General features: G+C 39.7%; 1 protein-coding gene across 1 annotated transcript in view; it reads right to left on the bottom strand.

Moving 5' to 3' along the window:
- PROSER1 (proline and serine rich 1) overlaps nt 1–22,607 on the bottom strand; it is a 32,286-nt gene that overhangs the window by 8,224 nt on the left and 1,455 nt on the right. The window contains exons 2-10 of the mRNA XM_062194337.1: nt 20,763–20,828; nt 18,996–19,064; nt 15,412–15,506; nt 14,340–14,433; nt 12,452–12,562; nt 11,162–11,245; nt 8,423–8,501; nt 7,744–7,839; nt 1,001–1,045 (exon numbers count right to left, since the gene is read on the bottom strand). Coding sequence (XP_062050321.1) covers nt 1,001–1,045; nt 7,744–7,839; nt 8,423–8,501; nt 11,162–11,245; nt 12,452–12,562; nt 14,340–14,433; nt 15,412–15,506; nt 18,996–19,064; nt 20,763–20,828 — 739 coding nt within the window. The remainder of the gene's footprint in view (nt 1–1,000; nt 1,046–7,743; nt 7,840–8,422; nt 8,502–11,161; nt 11,246–12,451; nt 12,563–14,339; nt 14,434–15,411; nt 15,507–18,995; nt 19,065–20,762; nt 20,829–22,607) is intronic.

The following is a 22,607-nucleotide window of genomic DNA, read 5'->3' as shown; positions in this document are numbered from 1 at the left end:
TTCTTAATATGCTTCAAAAGGGGGGGAGGGCGATATTCATCATGTTAAAATAACATAGCATAGGAAAATATAGTATGCTGTTTCTACCAATGGTGCTTATGCCATGTAACCTGGTTACCGCCTTCAAAAATCAGATTTATTGATGAAGCTGAGGTTTCTTTAATTTCCTTTCTATAGAAGGAAAGTTAAGATTATCTGCTCACAGTCACAAAGCCAGGTGGTGTCAGAGGCAGGATAACGGGATAGCCTGACAACTCACTTGCAGTTCTCTCTACCCCACAAGGCTACTTCCTTTAGAAACCACCAGCCCCAAAGCCCCACAAGGCCTCATTTCTGGGGAGTGGGATTCTTCCACTCAAACTCCTGATCATGCCCCATAACAGTTACATTCATGTGTACCTCTGCTGCGCAACAGCTAATGCCAGTTTGTCTCACATCAGACAGCATTTCCTTCCTCACCCACCTAAGCTCAAGGAAGGGAAGACTATGATGCCTGGTGCTGCTGCCATCTGCAGGCCACGTTTCATCTTCACTTTCATTTTCTGCTTCGGTGTCCTTTACTCGTTTCTAGTTTAAGTTATACCTAATAATACTTATTGAAATAATTACATCTAAGCACAGAAATGGACACAGCATTTGTCAAAAAGGCTTTTATCAGCCTGTGTATTTTTATTGAAAAAGAAATGAGGCTTCTAAATCAGAGCGTAAAGTGAACATGGATATAAAGCCACACAGCACTTAGATTCCATCACAAGTTTTGCAAGTAGCATACAAAGTACTAAGATAATTTTAAACCTAGTTAACATTGTGGTTTCAAGTTGTGTGAATAAAATGCATCACTCTTAAGCCACTTTTAGCACTTATTAATTAATTACATACATTAACCAGGAACTTCTAAAACATAAAGACTCCAAACACAAACAACACAAATTAAACTCAATAAATAACAGAATACACAATCACAAGACTTCAGATATCTCCACATCAAATTAGTACTTACTTTGATTCTGTGTAGGTTTCGACTGATTAGAAAGGTCTTCATTTTCTATATTAAAAAAAAACAAACACTGATTTCATGTTTTAATCAAATTACTATCGTAACAGTAAGACTGGGTTCAAGCAAAGAAAAATGCAGAATATAAATAAATATATGCATATTACATGAGGAAATACGGTACATATGGAAAAGAAAAGAAATAAATAAAAACCCTAACTATATGAAAATGGAGAGGATTACAAAGAATTTCTCTTTCCCACCAACCCTATTCATCCTCTTATCCTATCAGGTTTTAAATAAACACTGTTATTTTATAAACATCCTTGGAACACTTTCTGGAGGGATGCTGGCCTCAGTGTGCCTTCTAGGAGGAAGGGCAGCCCGTGGCTAGACTGCAGCGAGGAACACACCTGGCTGAGCCAACTGCCAGCCACCCTGGGTACTACTGCCACAGGACTGGGAAGACTGCGAAGTGGGAGGTGGCTTCTCGGTGAAAAAGTACAGAATCCGCTGCCATGTGAGTGGCTAGTGGATCACCCAAACCAGCACAGCAGACCCGCATGGCGCACTTGCTGTGCTCAGTTCTGGGAGGAGTCTCTGCTAGGAGCTGTCATGGAGAACCGCTTTAGGAATGGCTGACATGAAGCCTGTGACACTGGCAATGGGAAGTACAAACTCTCCACTCCCACAGGGAAAGCCAGCCCACCAGCCAAGGACACAAAGCGGAAAGCAGCACCATCACAGGACAAGAAGCAACAGAGGGAACCACAAAGCCTGACACAGGGAGGAAAGGAAGGCTGCAGCTTGCTGAAGGAACTTGCTTGCTTGATCAGGTGGCAACAAATAACAACCAGAACAATATAAATTCAATTAAAGAGAACAATAACTTTTGAAACCTGTAACACAAATTAAGAACACAGACACACAATACTGTGGAGAAAGAACAGAGATAGCAAAGATTTTACATATAAAAATCTAGTATCAAATTACTATTGCAAAGAGTGGGAAAGATTAAAAATAACACTACTAAGTACTAAACTCCTAAATTGAAAACAAGACAAATCCAACATAAAATGCCAAAAATACACACACACACAAACACATTTAACTAAGAAAGGAGGAAGGAAAGATGGTAGGGAAAGAAGGGTCAAAAACAAAAGGAGGCAACAATAGGAAATCTAACCAACCTGAAATACCAGTGTCAGAAAGGGATGGATGAAAACAAAAAAGCAACAGTTAAAGGAATAAAAGCTACAATGTTTTTCCTAAGCTTTCAAGACTTGAATTTTCAGATCCAAAGAGCTTACAGGGACTCAGGAGAAATTAATGACAAGATACACATCTATACATCCTGTGAAATTTCTGAAATCCAAAGCTAAATATTTTCTTCATAAGCTTACAGGAAGGAATCAAGTTTCCAATAAAAAAATGAAAATTAGCTGAAACTGAGTTTCCTAAGCCTCAATTCTACACATGGGTCCTTTCTTAAGATATTTATTCAAAGATATTTTCTAGCAAAGAAAATTAGAATAAACATATTAGACTAGACAATCAAAGAACAGAAGAAAAATGTAATAAACCAGAGTTAATTTTAAAGGATAACTAAACATCAGAAGCAAAAATGTAAAATATTCCAACAAAACACCTAGATTGATGAAAGTAAGAAAGTTTCAAAGTAAAACTGTACTGTACAGGTTTTTGGTTTTTAATTCAACAAAAATCATTAAGAGTTTGCAGGAAATCACTAGCAATATTAATGATAAAACTTCTAAGTCTCAATTTGGTTAAGGAGAATATCATTTTTTAAAAAATAAAATGGCATTTGACCAATCCATTAAGGCAAAAGAAAAATGGAAAATTGCTATAAGTCCACAGTACAAGTACTTGTAATGAATATAAAAACAAATGGAAATACTAAGAGCAGATGGGTAATTCTTATGATTGTTTGTAATTTTATTAAAAATACCACTGTTTTGAAAAACAGAAACTCAGCTATACATAATTTACAAACCAAACGGACCTACCAAAATAAGCCAAACTCTGAGCAAAAAACATTGAAAACAAAGGTATAGGAAAATATTTTTGCAAGATTAAAACAAAAAGAGTTAGGAAAATACTGAGTAATTTATTATTATTCATTTAAGCCTTGGAAAAAAATAGTTTATAGTAAACTATAAAGCTGCTGCAATATAACTTGGGCTGATTTCTCTATATCTAGAAAACTCAAGGGACTTTAGGTAATTAGTAATAAACATCTAGAAATTAAGCATCCCATTTATAATTACAACCAAAAAAAAAACCCTAAAATCAGAGACAAACATGTTACAAAATGTATACAAAGAAAATTTCAACAACCCTAGAATGAGATAAAAAAAAACCCTCAGAAGTAAACAGTACTAACTTGACATGATATAGACAGACATATGATTTAATGATGAGACTGTCATTAAAGTATAAATTCTCAAACATTTGGCACAGCAGTTAAGACATTGCTTGGGACACTTGCACATCATATAAGAATGCCTGGTTCTAATCCTAGCTCCACTTCCAATTCCATCTAGTGCACACCCTAGGGTGCTGCAGGTGACGGCTCAAATTCTTGAGTACTGTCACCCAAGTAAGAGACTGTACTGAGTTCCAGACTCGTGGCTTCAGTCTGGTGCAGCCCTTAGCTGCTGCAAGAGCATTAAGGAAGTGGACCAGCACACAAAATATCTCTTTCAAAGAAGTATTTTAAAAAGTTTTTAAGAAACATTATCTCAAAAAGTCAATTCTCGGGGCCAGTGCTGTAGCGGAGCAGGTTAACGCCCTGGCCTGAAGTGCCAGCATCCCATATGGGCGTCAGTTTGAGACCCGGCTGCTCCACTTCCGATCTAGCTCTCTGCTCTGGCCTGGGAAAGAAGTGGAGGATGGCCCATGTCCTTGGGCCCCTGCACCCACGTGGGAGACCCGGAGGAAGCTCCTGGCTCCTGGCTTCAGATCGGCGCAGCTCCGATCGTTGCAGCCAGTTGGCGAGTGAACCATCAGATGGAAGACCTCTCTCTGTGTAACTCTTTCAAATAAATAAATCTTTTTAAAAAAGTCAACTCTCATATAACTCTCATATATACAAATTCAATTTTATTTTTAGTTGCATAAAATGATCTTAAGATTCAGTTAGGGGGCTGGTGTTGCAGCATAATGGGTTAAGTGGCCACCTGCAATGCTAGCATCCCATATAGGCACTGGTTCATGTCCAGGCTGCTCCATTTCTGATGCAGCTCCTTGTTAACGTGCCTAGGAAACCAACAGAAGATGGCCCAAGTGCTCAGGCCCCTTCTACCAAAGTGGGAGACCTGAATGGAATTCCAGTATCCTGGCTTCGGCATGGCCCAGCCCCAGCTGTTGTGGCCATTTGGGGTGTGAACCAATGGATGGAAGATCTCACTCCCTCTCTCTCTCTGTAACTGCCTTTCAAATAAATAAAGAAAGAAAGAATCTTTTTTAATAAATCTTCAGTTAGAATACATTGCTTTTAAAAAAAAAAAGATTTATTTATTTATTTGAAAGGCAATGTTAGAGAGGCAGAGGCAGAGAGAGAGAAGTCTTCCATCCACTGGGTCACTCCCCAAATGGCCGCAATGGCCGGAACTGGGGCAATCCGAAGCCAAGAGCTTCTTCTGGGTCTACCATTCAGGTCCAGGGGCCCAAACACTTGGGCCATCTTCTGCTTTCCCAGGTCATAGCAGAGAGCTGGACTGGAAGTGGAGCAGCCAGATTTGAACTGGTGCCCATATGGGATGCCAGACTGCAGGTGGCAGCTGTACCCAGTATGTCACAGTGCCTGCCCCTAGAAGAATACATTTCTAAAAACAGAGAAGAAAAACATGAAAATAAATGAAAGAGAACTAAGAAGAATAATAAAATATAAGAGGTGAAGCTTTCCTCATCAAATATTAAAACATTATAAACCCGCTAACCAAATCAATATGGTGGCATTCATTAAGTCAATTACACTTCTCCATACTTTGGACAAGTTTATCACTCATGGGAAATTTTTATTTTCTTCTATAGTCTGCCCATGTTTAGGCATGTGGCTCAAAGCTACCCAAGTGGAGCCTTTCAGTCATTAAAAAGTAAATGGACATAGTACTATCCTCCATTTAATACACTAAATGGAGGTGATTCTTGAAAACAAGTTTCACTATTAATGTCTCATAAGTTAAGAAGAGATGTACCATCTTAGGTTCTTTTTTAAAGACAAATAAGTTTCTTTTTTTTTTTAAATTTATTTGACAGGTAGAGTTACAGACAGTGAGAGAGAGAGAGAGAGGGAGGGAGGGATGGAGGGAGGGAAAAGTCTTCCTTCCGTTGGTTCACTCTCCAAATGGCAGCTACAGCCGGAGCTATGCAGATCTGAAGCCAGGAGCTAGGAGCCTCCTCCTGGTCTCCCATGTGGGTGCAGCGACCCAAGGACTTGGGGCATCCTTCACTGCCTTCCAAGGGCCACAGCAGAGAGCTGGACTGGAAGAGGAACAACCGGGACTAGAACCCAGTGCCCATATGGGATGCAGGCACCGCAGACGGAGGATTAACCTAGTGCACCACGGAGCCGGCCCTGACAATTAAGTTTCTAAAAGAAGGGGGAGGAAGGAAGGGAAAAGAGGAAGGAAAAAAAAAAGCTAAATCACCTTCGAGAAGCAATAACATTGAACAGCCCCTGCCTATACTGTTGAGGAACAGTTCTAACAGTTTTTTTTTTATTTCATTTTTTTTTTCTTTCTGTTTCTTTTTCTTTCTGGGGCTTAACAGGAGAGGGAGGGGGAAGAGAAGAAGTGGGTGGGAGGGAGGGTTCAATGGGAAGAATTAATATGTTCCTAATATTGTATTTATGAGATACATATAAATAAAAAAAATAAAAATTTAAAATAAAAAGTAAATGGAGGACAGGCATTTGGCCCAGTGGTTAAGATGCCAGTATCCCGTGTCAGAGTGCCTGGGTTTGATTCTTGGTTCTGGCCTCCAATTCCAGTTTCCAGCCAATGAAACACTGGGAAGGAAGCAGCTGACAGCTAAACTGGATGGATCCCTGCCACCTGTGTGGGAGACCTGGTCTGGCAGCCTAGCTCCTGGCTCTGGCTCCAGTCCAGTCCCTGACACTGTGAGCATTTAGGGAGTGAACCAGCAGGTAGGAGCCCCATCTGTCTGTCTCCCTGTCCAAAACAAACCAACCAACCTGGATGGAGAGATAATCATGCCAACTGGGACTGCAACTTGAGCTACAGCAGGCTGCCTTCCAGCTCCTTCCCCGACTCTGCTAGGCCCAGGATGTCCTGACCACACCCTTCACAAGATCTTACTCTTCCAATTTGCACAAAATTAACTATCTTTGGGTAGAGTATACTTTGTTACCCCGTTGCCAACCCCAAACATATTCATGAATCAATTCCAGCTTCTCTCTCCATGGCCCCTTTGCCGAGTCAGACAGACATGCGCCCTACTCTCAGTAAAGGTCTGGAGGTAGACGATGTCATGGCTCTCTTCAATCTGGCAGTTAATGGACAGTCTGAAGCTCTGATCCCTTTGAGTTCTTTATATGCAGATTCTATTGTTTCCAAAACCTATTTGCAATAGGATTCACCTGGAGATCATTACAAAATACAGATGCCAGCGCCCTGTATCTATATACTCAAAAGCTCTACCAAATGTCCCAGGTGTTCCAAGTTACAGGGAAAAAAAAACAACAACAACAACAACAACAACTTGTCACTGTGCCATTCCTCACACAACAACTCATTGCTGGTCTGTTCTTACTTGTTTCTTCAACTCAGTTCAACAACCTCTAGCAGTCCTGCATGCAAACAGTTCCCACTGATTTTCATGGGATTGGTTTTGGTGCCCCTCCTGTGAGTTTCTGGAGCTCCTGCACTCTCACAGCACTTATCCTTCTATCTTATCTTCTATCTTATCTCTCAGAACTCAGGACGCCACACCACAATTCCACAGACTTCATTACAAAAAAAATGGAGGCCGGCGCTGTGGCTCAACAGGCTAATCCTCCGCTTTGCGGCGCCGGCACACCGGGTTCTAGTCCCGGTCGGGGCACCGATCCTGTCCCGGTTGCCCCTCTTCCAGGCCAGCTCTCTGCTGTGGCCAGGGAGTGCAGTGGAGGATGGCCCAAGTGTTTGGGCTCTGCACCCCATGGGAGACCAGGATAAGCACCTGGCTCCTGCCATCGGAACAGCGCGGTGCGCCGGCCGCAGCGCACCTACCGCGGCGGCCATTGGAGGGTGAACCAACGGCAAAAGGAAGACCTTTCTCTCTGTCTCTCTCTCACTGTCCACTCTGCCTGTCAAAAAAAAAAAAAAAAAAAAAAAAAAAAAAAAAAAAAAAAGGATAGTTCAGAGACAGTGAAGAAGAAAGTACTGAAATTGTCTTCTCTTCCCTTGCCTGTATTTCTCACTGGGTTGTAAACCCTGCAAATAGGACTCTTCACCCACCTTTGTATCCTCTGCACAGAGCATGGTAGAGTTCTCTAATATTAGTTGACTACATTACTGAAAGATACCATTAAAGAGTTACCCAGCGTTACAAAAGGGGAAAAAAAATCCTGTCGAAATTACGGAATCAAGGTCACCAAATATTCACGTGCAAAACCTGGCAGGTTCCCTGTTAGGACATGCCATGCCAAAGAACTGTCTCCTCTGGTGTACATCTGGGTATGAGTAAGTCACTTAAGTTGAGCATCCACAAAAACATGACTTTACCTGTTCCTACTGGATTAGGAGTATATGGAGGTGGAGGAGGTACTCCTGGAGCTATGACATTGGCCAATGGTACCAGACCTGCATTGTTGAAAGCACCTAAAATACAAATATAATACAAAAAACATAATATCACTTTATGGCCAGGAGCTCAAACAGAATTAACTCAGTTATCCAACTTGTTTTTAAAACTTACACTTGCATTTTACATGAAGGTTTGGTCTGAAGAAAATGGAAAGCAAATGAGACCACTGAAGATTCCCACTTCCTACTACACGCTCACTCCAAGCAGAAGCTCCCTGAAGGGCAAGGCAGGCAGAACTTACCAGGACTATTTGTCCTTTCTGTCAAGCATACGTACTTGACTTGCTACAGTTAAATGCATTAATGATACCGCTGGACAGCAACTACCAGGAAAACGATTCGAATGATTTTCCAAAGTGAAAACCCATCTTAATAAAGAATGATTAAAACTAATCTGCCATTAACTTATCAATACTAAAAAAACTCCCTGGTGCAGTATCATCAGCTAGGACACTAGTAGCTGACTACTGGCAAAATTAAACTCATAGCAACAACTCACAAGTGCTGCTGGTCACAGAGACCAGGACTTAGTTTCAATTCAACAAATAAATACACAACAAAGGAGAAAAACAAGTAAAAAAATAAAAGATCTCCTTACTTGGTGCAATAGTTGCATGCGGCCGGCATGGAGGTATCGGATAAGGAACAGGTTTATGTGGATTGTATGTTGAAGGAGGCTAGACAAGGAGAGAAAGTAAAAGAGTTAAAAGAAAAAAGAAAATTATGTAAGCGGACTACTAGCAAACAAAGTACATCTTATCTAAAAATGCCACAGTGTTATCAAATACTGCTAGACTAAGACAGGGTTCAAATGAAGAAAATTTTCTTGCTTTAAGTAAGCTTGTTTCCTAATAGAGTCCAAAGGTGGATCCTGTCAAAAATATCTGTGGATTTATTTATTTATTTGTTTTTAACAATTTATTTATTTATTTGAAAGGCAGAGTTACAGAGGCAGAGACAAGAGAGAGAAAGAGGTCTTCCATCCGCTGGTTCACTTCCCAAGTGGCCAACAGTGGGAACTGGGCTGATTCGAAGCCAGGAGCCTGGAGCTTCTTCTGGGTCTCCTACATGGGTGCAGGGGGCCCAATGATTTGGGCCATCTTCCACTTGCTTCCAGGCCATAGCAGAGAGCTGGACTGGAAGTGGAGCAGCCGGGACTCAAACCGGTGCCCATATGGCATGTTGGTTCTACAGATGGCAGCTTTACCCATTATGCACAGCACCAGCCTCTAGATGTATTTACTTTTAATTATAGTACCAAATCATCTCTAATCAATGGTCAGACTTTATCTCAAATAGTACACACCTCTCTACTAGACACAGCCTAGGTTAAGCTAAAAATCCCTATCTTCTCCTATGTATCTAAGACAAGAAATACTCTAGGTTTTGGAATCTCAGCTACTCAAAAATTCTCAATGGCCACATCCCTTAAACTCCTTAGGAATTCATTCTGTCATTCCCTCCCTCATTTCTCCCTTTGAGAGACAAAGACCTGCCTTGCTTTAGCTTTCAGCACTTTGACAACACTGTAGACCGGAATTAGGAATTCAATACTGTAGTTTTAGTTCTTTTATGTTTTTAATCCACAAACAGGTAAGAAAGGGAATTCATTAATCTCTAGAAACTGGAAGAATCACAAGCTAAGCCAAATGCTGTACCTTTACCTAAAGAAAGCCAGAGAAGGAGCGAGAAAGGAGAGAAAAGAACACACTTTTTGGGGTGAGGAGAAGGGATCCACAACCTTTCTAGCTCTTATGACGGTGGTCACTCCTGCAGCACTAGCCCTATGCAAGGACTATGATCTGAGAGTGTTTTGCCACAGACAGCTGCCCTGGGAATCCCTGCCATGTGGATAGGCCGGCTGCAAGGTAGCAGCATGTAAGCCACAAGGACTTCACTCTGACAATCCTTCAACACATACAGCTGTGTTCTGTCCAGTTCACATTCCAATCAATATAATCATTCCCCCTGAAAGTACTCTCAACCTCCTAGCTCCCTCCTTCTTTCACTATTAGGAATTTGGGGCCGGTGCCACGGCTCATTAGGCTAATCCTCCGCCTGTGGCGCTGGCACACCGGGTTCTAGTCCCAGTTGGGGCGCCGGATTCTGTCCTGGTTGCTCCTCTTCCAGGCCAGCTCTCTGCTATGGCCCGGGAAGGCAGTGGAGGATGGCCCAAGTGCTTGGGCCCTGCGCCCGCATGGGAGACCAGAAGCACCTGGCTCCTGCCTTCGGATCAGCACAGTGAGCTGGCCGCAGCGGCCATTGAGGTGTGAACCAACAGAAAAAGGAAGACCTTTCTCTGTCTCTCTCTCTCACTGTCCACTCTGCCTGTCAAAAAAAAAAAAAAAAAAAAAAGAATTTGGGCAAATCACACCTTCGCTACAGCAAACTCTCCTCACTCTATACTTGCAACTGAAAAGCTCATTGTGGCTAAAGGGATAAAAAAGTTTTTGACTGCTATCCCTTTATTCACTTATTTAAAGTTTTGGAGGGTCATTTTTATTTATTTTCTTATTTATTTGAGAGATGGAAAGACATTCAGGCACAAAGAAGTCCCAGTTCACCAGTTCACTCTGCAAATGCTTACAAAGGACAGAACTTGGGAATCCACCCCATGTCTCCCACTTGGGTGGTGAGGACACAACTACTTGAGCCATCACCTGCTGCCTCCCAAAGTCTACACAGCAAGAAGCTAGATCGGAAGTGCAGTCAGTATTATAAACCAGATATTCCTACATGAGGTGTGGCTGTCTCAGGTGAGATCTTAACTGCTAAGCCAAATGCTTGCCTTGGTTTCATTTTAAATGCTTACCCTCAAAAGGGCCCTTAATAGGTTAACTAGTTATACAATATTTCCCTCAACTATTCACCCTCCTACTCTCCAAGAATTTCTTTTTTTTTTTTTTTTTTAATTTGACAGGTAGAGTTATAGACAGTGAGAGAGAGAGAGACAGAGAGAAAGGTCTTCCTTCTGTTGGTTCACTCCCCAAATGGCCGCTACGGCCAGCGCTGAGCCAATCTGAAGCCAGGAGCCAGGTGCTTCTTCCTGGTCTCCCATGTGGGTGCAGGGGCTCAAGCTCTCAGGCCATCCTCCACTGCCCTCCAGGGCCACAGCAGAGAGCTGGACTGGAAAAGGAACAACCGGGACTAGAACCCGGCACCCATATGGGATGCCAGTGCCACAGGCAGAGGATTAACCAAGTGAGCCATGGCACCAGCCCTGAGAATTTCTAATATACTTTAAATCTGGCAATAAAAATTGAACTTATGCTATGAATAAATATAAAACTATATTTTGAAGTTAAGACTTGTTTCATTATTTGTTTTCTAAACATACAGGTTTGGATGGTCCAAGAATCCGTGCAGCTATTCCTTTGCCTTCATTGGTACATTCTTCACCATCTTTTTTCAAAGGTGTACCCTATTAAAAAAGGAAGGTAAAAGAACAAAAATCAAATAAACAAACTCATTATGATACATAGATATATTTTCCTCCACAAAATAGAGAAATCAGAAATAGACTTCCAGTGCCACAGTGGGCATGATGCCCAAAGAATCAAAAATAATACCTGTATCATTGATGAAAATAGAGATAAAAACAGTGCTCTTCATAAATATTAAGTGTGATCACTTATACTATGCAGGGTAAATGTGACTTCACTCAAGCTGCTGTAATTGATAGGCCAGAATAAGTGTCTGTCCCTAACATGTCCTAAATGGTATACATTAGCATGGAAGCCAACTTTGAAACGGCCTCCACAGATCCCCTCCCAGAATCACTAACAGGAAATGGCAGAAATGATGGCGTTGGACTTCTGAAGCCAAGTCAAAAGGGTCCCTGTGCTTTCTACTTGCTATCTCTTGTAAGACTTGCTCTGGTGCAAGGAGCACCATGAGGATATCTGAGTAGCACCACAAAAAGTCCTTTGGCAAGGAACAGAGGCCCCCTGCCAACAAGCAACACCAACCTGCCAGACATGTATGCGAGCCACCTGGAAAGTCAGCTCTGGAACTCTAATCAAGTGTTCAGGTGAACATAACCTCATGAGAAACTCTGGACCAGAACAACCCAGCTTGGCTACTCCCAGATTCCTAACCCACAGAAACTACATGAGCTGATGAAGGTGCGTTGTTTTAATGCACTATTTGTCACATAACAATAGAAAGATAGCATTCTCTGAAAAAGTTACTTTACAAGGAAGTCTGAGGAACACTGGATGATATAAAAACAAGCTTCTTTCTTATGGGACTCCTCAGAGCATTTATTATGCAATATGATTTCCAGGAAGGAAACTGTGAAGCTGTATGAAGAACACTGAGAGCTCGAGAAATGCTCCTTTGCTAAATATAAATCAGTACTTCTGAAGTACACTAAGAGACAGAATAAAACAAAATTAACCTCTCTTTGTTTGGCTGGTTCTGTAGATTTTGCACAAATGATTTAATGGAGTTTACACACAGTCCTTCAGTTAGTGGCTGAATTGATGACTTAAGTTGCTGGTATAACCAAGTTGCTTTTCTTTGTAGAAGCATTATCAACTGGCCTGTTCTTTAAACACCACTAGCTTATGCTACATTTCACACTAGTCTCTTGAATGTTCATAGATAGTCATGAAATTGTGCTTACTGGGAAAATTCCATTTATGCGACTAGGTTTTCCTTTGGGATATGGATTTCCTGGGATGGTTCCACAAGAAGATATCATAGCATGAGGAGCTTTGCAGCCCCCCTTAAAAGCCTGTAATCAAAAAAAATCCAATTAAATAGTCTGGATTTTGGGAATCCTAGCTAAAAAGCATGAATAAAAGAATAGCATCACAGCCAACCTGCTCACAAATCATCCATCATTTACTATGATGAACATGACCAAAAGCAATGTAAGCAAAACTGCTTTAAGTGGAATTATTAAAATAACAATGTTACTAATCTTGCAACTAATAAACTCTTAAAAAATTATATTACCACAGTGGATTTTATAAATTGTGTGCAGAAACATATCTTTATTATTTAACCCATTCCATTTCTCCAACCACCAAGAAATAAGATAGTCCAAATCACAAACACCAAGCTTATGGTACAGGTGAGGCAAAGGGGAAACTGAAAGAGATATGGATCATTCTAAAGAAGTGTACAATTTGGAGAAGAAAACACAAACAAGGAACTCAGGACACTGAGCACCCAAAAAGCTGTGCCTTTGAGAAAGCAAGAGTTAGTAATTTTACATAATTGTGGGATAAAATAAAGGTAGGAATTTTGGTTTAGGCTGTTTATTACTGCAATCTGAGACTCTAAAATGACACCTCACATATAATGAATTAGTGTTCAATACATATTAAGGAATAAAAAACACTGTACTAGACAAATATATACCAATGACTCTAATAATACCTAATTATATATAAATATATATGTATACACAGTTATATTTTGTAAGTATGTATGATATTACACATTTGTTTGCAGTTGTAACATATATTGGTTTTTTAAATTCATTCCCAACACATACAATTATATTAGTTATATAATCTCAACCCTAAAATCCATCTCAATTTTTGGGCATTATAAATAGTACTGGGGTGAATGCCCTTCTGTATGAGTTTGAATATTTCTACTAATTTCCTTAGAAAAAAAATCCTAAAAGTAGAACTTCTGGGCCAACATGAATTTTAAGGGCTCTTCAATTTTACCTTCCAGGAAAGCTGCACTAATTTACATCGATCACAAAGCCTCCTCCACAGAACTCTCAGTCCCAGAATATTTCTGGGGAGGAAAGTGACATGAACAGAATGCATTACAAGTAAGAAAACTAGAGCAGTGATATGCATGGCACCTTAAAAAGTTGAGTTCAGGAAACCAGTGACGAAGCTGCTGAAGAAGTGTGGGCTCAGTGCTTATGTCAGCTGTAAAAATGGAAGACTGAGGCAAAACTGAGAACTCTCCCTGGGCCTAGAGGAAGTTTGAGGATTAAGTGACCTTTCAAGGCCCTGGGAGATTAATCTGCATCTTGTTCAAGCAGGTTTCTAACTATTATGCAGTTTCCAGTCATCACAATCCTAGGAAATTACAACCTTACAAGATGACAAATCGAGTTTTCTAGAGTTGAACAAGCACTGATTTTTCCCATGCTTGCAAAAGTTTAAGCTAACAAACTGAAATCCCATTTTAATAGTCATCTCCTATAAATCTGATTAACATAGCCTGATAACAAAACAAATCTGAAAAGTCAGATTCCAAAGTACGTAAGTTAAAGACAAAACTTGGAAGCCACAGCAAAGCTAACAACAGACCAAGATATAAATAAGCACCCCGTGAGGCACAAGCCAAGTGGCCAATAAGCTTTTCACCCTAACTAAGCTATCTCTTCCTCCCCTCCAGTATTCCCTTCATCCCAGCTCCATTTTCACTTCATGGATTGCAAGCAAGTTCACCTTTGCCATATCATGTAACAGCACTCATCAGAGTTACCACTCTGAAAAATAAGCATATCATTTTCAAAGCAATCCTGAGAAAGTTACCTGTTCAAGTACTCTCTTGCACCGTTTCTTCTCAGACATATTTATCCTGAATAAATCTTCGATGGGACGAGAGTTTTGAGCATCGACAATGTTTCTACCAAGGAAATAAAATTTAGCTTTCCATTTAGAAACTTGGACATATGTACTGGAGTCTACAACTTTCATTTACTGCACAAACATATCTGAGTGAACTTTCCCTATGACACAGGGAGAAAATGTGATTACTTTTTTACAGTCCAATTTAAATAATATGTTTACAAAAAATTATAAACAACTGAAGTTTAAATAACTGATTACTGGAAAGTAACAAAATAATACTTTTATAAATTATTAAAAATCTCTATTTTGAGATTTTTGGAAATATAAGTATACTCTCTTGAGTGCATCTTAGGAAAGCTGCATCAACAGAACCAACCTATCTGTTAAATGCATAAAAATCAGAGCTGATCTAAAAGTGAAATTTTGCCTTATGCTTTGATGCTGTGTCTTTGTGGACATCTATAAATGTAGAAGGGATTTTAAAATGCAAACACTATAAACAACTCATGTGCTCTTCAATTACATATGGGAGTAGGTTCCTTCCTTTTTCCTTTGTGCTTACATACATTAGGTTTACTTATCAAATGCCCTCGTTAGGTTGCTTCCACATTCCTTATAGTACTTCAAGTTCATATACACTACTAAGTGAGTGAAATTCTTATTTTTAAAATAGAGGGAAAAAGGTTCAGAAAATATAAGTAACCTGCAAATATTATCTTTCAGTAAGTAGCAGAACCTCTCTATCTTTACCAAATCCCAAACCTTACAAGTTACTCAGGCAAGACAAATTGCTGAGATGCAGAAAATCAAATTAAATAATTAATCTTGATGAGTTCCATTATTTTATAAGTCGTAACCATGTGTGTACTGACTACACTGGATATTTATTCCCTTGAAGAAATCAGAATTTGTCATTACATTTTCACAGACTATTTTATTACGGTTCTACATACTAATATTAATGACACATTCATGATCTAAAAGACAGAAAATTCCAAACTTTTATTTAATAAAATAAAAAATAAATACTTACGAAGCCAACAGCTCAAGAGCAACTAGCTTGTCCTTACTGAAGGTGAAACAGTTGAGTATATTTACTACTTCTGCTGGATGAACAGCTACCATTTTCTATTAATATAAAACATAATTTTATTTTAAATATGTGAAGTTTTCATGCCAGAAATTACTCTTTTTGGAAGTATAGTTAATGCCCTTGATATAAAACATTTTAGGTGAAATATTTCACACTTTAAGAAAAAACTACTTCCTCAAAAGCCCCAGCAACTCAAACAGAAGTTCTAAAAATACGTGAATTATACTTCCACTTTCAATGTCACCATTTTAGATGATAGATAAGTTCTATGTCCACTTTTCAAAAATCTTTCTTTTCTTATTTTTATTTTAAAGAAAGTGAGAGAGAGAGAGAGAGACTGATCTCCCATCTGTTGGTTTACTCCCCCAAATCTTGCAACAGCCAGCACTGGGCCAGGTTAGAACCAGGAATCCAGAAGGCCATCCAGGTCCCTCATGTGGATGGCTGAGACCTAAGTACTTGGAGCCATCATCTGATAAGTCCCAGTATGTACTAGCAGGAAGCTGGAATGGAAGCAGAGGAGCTGGGATTCAAACCAACACCAGCCCTCAAGCTCATTTTAAAATTCACTTTTCTCAGTGTATTCCCTATAGCGTAAAATAAATTTACAAGTAATACATTGCTCAGAGAGGTCATATAAAAAGGTGATATTATATATTTAGGAGATTAAATTGCTTGAGGTGTTAAAATATTATTATATTCCTGTTGGGGTACAGGTGTGTCAGAGATCACTAGCATTTTCCCAAAGAGTGGTGCATGGTGCTAAATGTTGTCACACAGGACAAAGCTACACATGTATTCTAGTCTCATAGGCTAGGAAAAAACAGGGATAAACAGTTTTCCTTAATGCAAGCTTTCTTCTTTTTTTTTTTTTTTTGTTCTTTTTAATGATTTATTTATTTGAAAGGCAGAGTTATAGAGAGGCAGAGTCAGAAGCAGACAGAGAGAGGTCCACCAACTGGTAGTTCACTCTCCAAATGGCTGCAATGGCCAGAGCTGAACCGATCCAAAGTCAGGAACCAGGTGCCTGTTCTGGGTCTCCCACGGGATGCAGGGGCCCAAGCACTTGGGCCATCTTCCACTGCTTTCCCAGGCCATAGCAGAGAGCCAAACTGGAAGTGGAACTAGAGCCCATATGGGATGCAGGCACTGCAGGAGTGGCTTCACCTGCTACATCACAGTGCTGGCCCCAAAGCTTTCTTTTATTTAAGAGTCACAGTAATGTACATTGTGGCAATCCAACACTCATAAAATGTTACATAATTATTTGACTAGCATACCTTCATTTTTAGAAATCATCCAGAAGATTATTCTACATCATAGAATTATGTTAACAGTAAAGGAAATTCAAAAGAAAAGTTAATGTAAGAAATAAGATTGGTTAGCATCAACACCCAATAGTTTCTAAAACTTGGAGCAGTAGTTGTCAATGCATTTATTAATGTATCATCCAAAGAACGGATACAACTATGTACCCCTTTCATGTTTTTAATTTGATACCAAAGATTTTACCAGAAGTTTAAATACAAAGGTACTTCAAAAAGTCCATGGAAAATGGAATTAAAAGATGCTTATTTTGGTACAAATATTTTGAAATCCATGCAGTTTTTCCTTAATATACATTTCATACAAATTATGAAAAAAAAAAAAAAAACCTTTCTGTACCAAGAGTTGCTTTGTACCAAAATAAACTCATACATTAAACTTCACTTGTCCACAAGTATTTTGAAGCACCCACCTATATCTATCTGGAAGGACCTTGGAACTACTAATTTAGCACATTTAATTCATGGAAATGTTCCTTATGCAACCTTATTGGTACAGTCGGTTGTAATTATGAAAACAATCTGTCAAATCAGATTGACTGTTAAAAAAGGTCAGACTTAATTTAATTCAAACAAGTATGTTGAGTTGTCCTGTGATACACTTCTCACCTCCGCATTTAAATTATAAAGAAGCAGACAGGCGAGCTGGCCTCACAGCTTTGTGAGGAGTTTGCTGTCTTGATATAATAAGGTCAACCCCTCATCAATATTTCCTATAAAAGCTGAGAGTGGGCATTTAGCCTAGCAGTTAAGATTCCTGTGTTCCACAACAGAGTGCATGAGTTTGATTCCCAACTTGGGCTCCTGACTCCAGCTTCCTGACCACGCAGACCCAGGGAGTTAGTGACGATGGCTCAAGAAACTGAGTTCACCCAAATGGGGGACCTGGATTGTGTTCCAAGCTCCTGGCTCTGGCTGGGCCCAAGCCTGGCCCACCCTGGGTTATGGTGGATATCTGGGAAATTAACCAGCACATGGGGGCTCTGTCTGGTTCTCAAATGAATAAAAATTTTGAAAACATGTATTTCTTACAGAAGCTCTCTTTGTTTTGCTCTCCCTCTCTCAGGAGCAAAGCATTGTTTCTTTGAAATGTGGAGAAAGATTTCCACCCCAGAGAACTGAAGAGGTAACTCTTTTGTGAAGAAAAAAAAGAAATCATTAAAGAGAAGGTGAGAAAGAAGTACTAACAGACCCAAATACTTTCTTAGCCATCTCAGGAAGTCAAAGATCTTTCTCTGATTCCACTAAAGCCAACCACACCTAATACTTGGAATATTTTCCTCTACAGTCAGATACTCCAATTCGATCTAGGTTCTAGTGCAAAGCTATACAACACAGTAGCCACAAGGCGCTGGAGCCTATTTAAATTAATTACATTTAGTTCTGCACTCTACAACAATGGACCACATATATGACTGGGGTCTCAAATGATGATATTGCCTAGTGACAACCTAGCCTTCTGATTCATAGGATGTTCACATAAGGACGAAATTGCAGAATAGACTTCTCAGAATGTATCACCATCATTAAGTGACATATGCTCCTAAATAAAACTAGTTCCTTGGAGCCTGCATTGTGGCATAGCAGGTCAGGCTGCCACCTTCAATGTCGGCATCCCATATAGGCACAGGTTCGTGTCCCGGCTGCTCCACTTCCAATCCAGCTCCCTGATAATGCACATGGAAAAGCAGAGGGAGATGGCCCAAGTGCTTGGGCCACTACACCCACATGGGAGACTCAGATGAAGCTCTTGACTCCTGGCTCCTGGCTCTGGCCTAGCCCAGTCTAGCCCTGGCTGTTGCAGCCATTTGGGGAGTACACCAGCAGATGGATGATCTCTCTGTCTCTTCCTGTAACTCTGCCTTTCAAATAAATAAATCTAAAAAAAGAAAAAAACAATAGAACATAAAAACATTGAAGGATTCAAATCTTTTATTTTGCTTGTCAAGCCATATTTTCCTCCTCCAATCTGCCCATCAGGATGCTGTGGTGTACAATTTAATAGTATAGTATATACAATTTAAATTTATATTTTGGAAAGTTTTGGTTTTCAACATAGCTATTGAATAATCAAAGTACAATAAAATTTAGGATTTGCTTTTCTGATGGACAAAAATTACAACTTGAGATAATTATGGAAAACTGGGGGAATTAAAAATACTTATAATTCTATATTCTAAGGAAAGTTAAGTTACTTACATGCTGTAATGCCTTCATTGCCTTCAACTGAGGCTCGGCCCAGGAAAAATATCTCAGTAAATCAACCACCTGAAAGCAAAGACTAATTTAGCTCTAATGACAGGGTGTTTGCAAACATTTCTCTAAGATTTATTTCAGTACTTGGAATTCTGTGCAACATGTGCAACCTGGGCAAAGCTAATTGGTGTCACACTAGACTCTAAACACGCTAACAGAATAGCCATACACAGCTATACACATTTAAATCACATAAAATCCAATAAAATTTAAAAATTTAGTTCCTTAATGGCACAAGCCATGCTTCAAGTATTCAACAGCCACACGAGGCAACAGCTACAACAGACAGTGCAGACAGAGAACACTTTCAACTTCACAGAAAGCTCTGTTGGACAGCACTGATCTACAAAATGAAAAATTTACAAAACAGGAAGAAGTTTCCTAATCAAAAAAAAAAAGGAAGGTTGAAAAGTATGAGAAAGAGTTAAATGTCAGCTTAGGAATACAGAGAAATTTGGTGAATGGGACAACTTTAAAACATTAATGAAGAACTGATACGGCTTTAATTAACCACAGGGTATGAGGGTGTGGTTTAATATAGGTCCGCTAACTTCCACCCTTTCACGTGAAACTGGAAGGCATGATATACCCAAGCTGCATTCCCTAAACTTGTAAGAATCGCCATGAATTACCACAGCAGCTTCTGCCCAGTGCACTGTGTTGAGTTTAGATACCCAGGCTCTCCCTGACTCTATCAGCAGCAAACTTCCAAGGAATGAGGGAGACAGCGTGACGCAGGCGGCGAGAGGCGAGCAGGGAGGGTGCCAAGCCCAAACCCCTAAGTCTCTACATGATCACTCTACCCTGATCCTATGCCTCCAAGTACACTCCACAAAGAAAAGCATAAAAAAATTCTTGGGAAGGGAGGCACCATAAATCCTGACTTAATTAAGTATTTTACTGTGAGTTCCTGCAAATGTGGTAATGTTTAAATCATTCTGTAAAGCAAGGTTGGAGGAGCTAACTGGCATGAAATAAAGAAATAATAACAAACATGCATCGTTTACAAAAATGAGTATTTTTCAAAAACTCTGAAAACACTTTGTATGTACAGATTTCATAAATTTTTGCCCCCAAATCAATTATCTTTTAATTCTATTCTCACAAGCATCTTGAACTTAATATTTATGTGTACATGTGTGTGTATATATATGTGTATATTTGTGCATATGTGTGTATAAATAATTTTTTAAGTTTTGAAAAGCTTTGAATGAAAGTTTCACTACAGTATTACACTTAAGGCATTATTCTTGTTTTAAACAACTTATTAGACACTATATGCTTTTTTCTTAGTTCTTTAATTTTTATTTAGGGGCTTCATCAAATATATTTCATTATTCACATTTTCTTTTACATTATGTACTGAATTTTGCAATCACTATCTTAAAAAATTTTACATATTTGAGTAAGTTTTCTATTAAAAGTTTAAAATATGTTGGTATAGTGGACAGAAAGAAAAACATTTAAAAATTTTTTTGACACTGGATTTGAAAATCATGTTAGAATATGCTATTGTGGTGAATTTGTGCTGTTTTATAAAATGCTCCTGAATTATAAATTCTGTAAAGCTTTCTGCCAAAGCTGAAAGCTTCTAAAGTTCTTGAATAAATACAGCAAAAAGTAAAAGCAATCCTGAATTTGACCAACAGGTCAGCATTAAGCAGAACACTGATATAAAAGAAAATCCTTGTTTAAAAATATGAGGAATACCTGTTCACTAGAGAAGTATCCATGCACATATTCAATTGCTTTTAATTTGTACTCCGTCAAAACAGCCTGAAAAGATAAGGAAACACAGAGTTAACATATGGGAGCAGCACGGTAACATGCATACATCACCAGAACGGTAGAAGCCACTCAACAGTGTGGCCTCCTTTAGCCCTGCCTTGCAGAAGGCTGCTAAGTTCAACGTGGTGACATGACATTTTACCTTTTCAAGGTCCTACTGTAACACAAATGAGTTAAGAGCACATCCTGGACCTCCCTACTCTCTCCTAAAAAGGAATAAAATGGAAACTGATAGCATTCAACATCAGTAGAGAGTACATACAGAATTCCTGTGAATGTAGTTAAAGAGTTCTGAAATACAGCAGGTCCAACCAAATTGTCACTGTTAACATCAAATGTATGGGACATCAATCATGACTGACTTACTGAGCACCTGTTATGCACTCTGATAGAGGAACAATATACAATGTAGAGATTCTCAGTGCTTGTTCAGGGATACAAGAACCCCGAAGCACGAGGGTCCTAAATTGTTTGCATCTGCCACTGGCTGGCAGCCTTTGAGAAGCATTTTAATTACCCCGAAAGTTTCCTCACCCATTAGAGGGAACTTCATTCATTCACTACCCATCTCAAAGAGTTACAGGGAGCATTACCACAGCCAACATCAGATCTGACACACAACAGGTAGTCACTAAATGGAATCCATCAAAAGTAGGGTCACAGAGAAGTTCGCAGCCTTGACACAGCACTATCAAGGCCAACAGTAATCACACATGCTCCCTTTGCAAACATTTGCTGAATGTAGCTATCAGAACTTGACAAACACTAACCATTAAAAATCAGTGAATCTCTTTGCTTGAACTACAAAACAATTATATCTGTGCTTCTCATATATACGATTATGCTAGGAGAAAATACTATGACCAGAGAAGTAAAAACTTCCAGGGTGCTCAACAGCTTAGCTTTCACAGATGAAGTGTGGGTAGATAATGTACTCTTACGAGTTTGATTACCATTTATCACTACTGATCAGTCAGAAGGAAGCTTCTGGATCAAATCCTGCACTGTGCTGGCACCAAATGATGTCTCAATTATTTCAATGCCTGAGAGGCCCAGCTGTATCCCCAGGCCCACCAGCACACCACAGTCTGAACACTGCTCCCCACAACTTGCCAGAGAGGTAACTTTGAGTTAACTCAGAGAGACTAGGAAAAATTAGGAACAGTACCTACCTTAGGGTTGCTAAAAGATCATATCACACAGGGAAGGTGTTTAGAACAGATTCACACAATAAGTGCCCCTTAACTCATGAAACTCAGTATCTCACTTTTGATAAACAAAGTCAACATTCCTGTCCCCTTTCCTTTTTTGGCTTCCTGTTTTCCTAGTGTCTCCTTACAGGCCTCTGCTTTAAATTAACAGTCTTATCTAAAATCCAATGGTGACAATCAGGAAAAGAGATTAAAGGGACCTACATCCACAAAGTCTAAAAGTAATTCTTTGAAAAAATAAAAAATTCAGGGGCCAGCACTGTGGCATAGTAGGTTAAGCCTCCACCTGCAGTGCCTGCATCTCAAATGGGCGCCAGTCCAGGATGTTCCACTTCTGATCCAGTTCCCAGCTGATGGCCTAGGAAAGCAGTGGAGGCTGGCCTAAGTGCTTGGGCCCCTGCACCAGTGTGGGAGAGACCCTGAAGAAGCTCCCAGCTTTGGATCAGCCCAGCTCCAGCCATTTCAGCCATTTAGGGAGTGAATCATTAGTTGGAAGACTTCTCTGTCTCTCCTTCCATCTTTCTGTAACTCTGCCTCTCAAATAAACAAACACATC

Source organism: Lepus europaeus, chromosome 6, assembly GCF_033115175.1.
Source record: "Lepus europaeus isolate LE1 chromosome 6, mLepTim1.pri, whole genome shotgun sequence".
In the NCBI taxonomy this organism is placed as follows: Eukaryota; Metazoa; Chordata; class Mammalia; order Lagomorpha; family Leporidae; genus Lepus; species Lepus europaeus.
The sequence above is the reverse complement of the archived record's forward strand: the minus strand, read 5'-3'. Positions and strand labels throughout refer to the sequence as shown.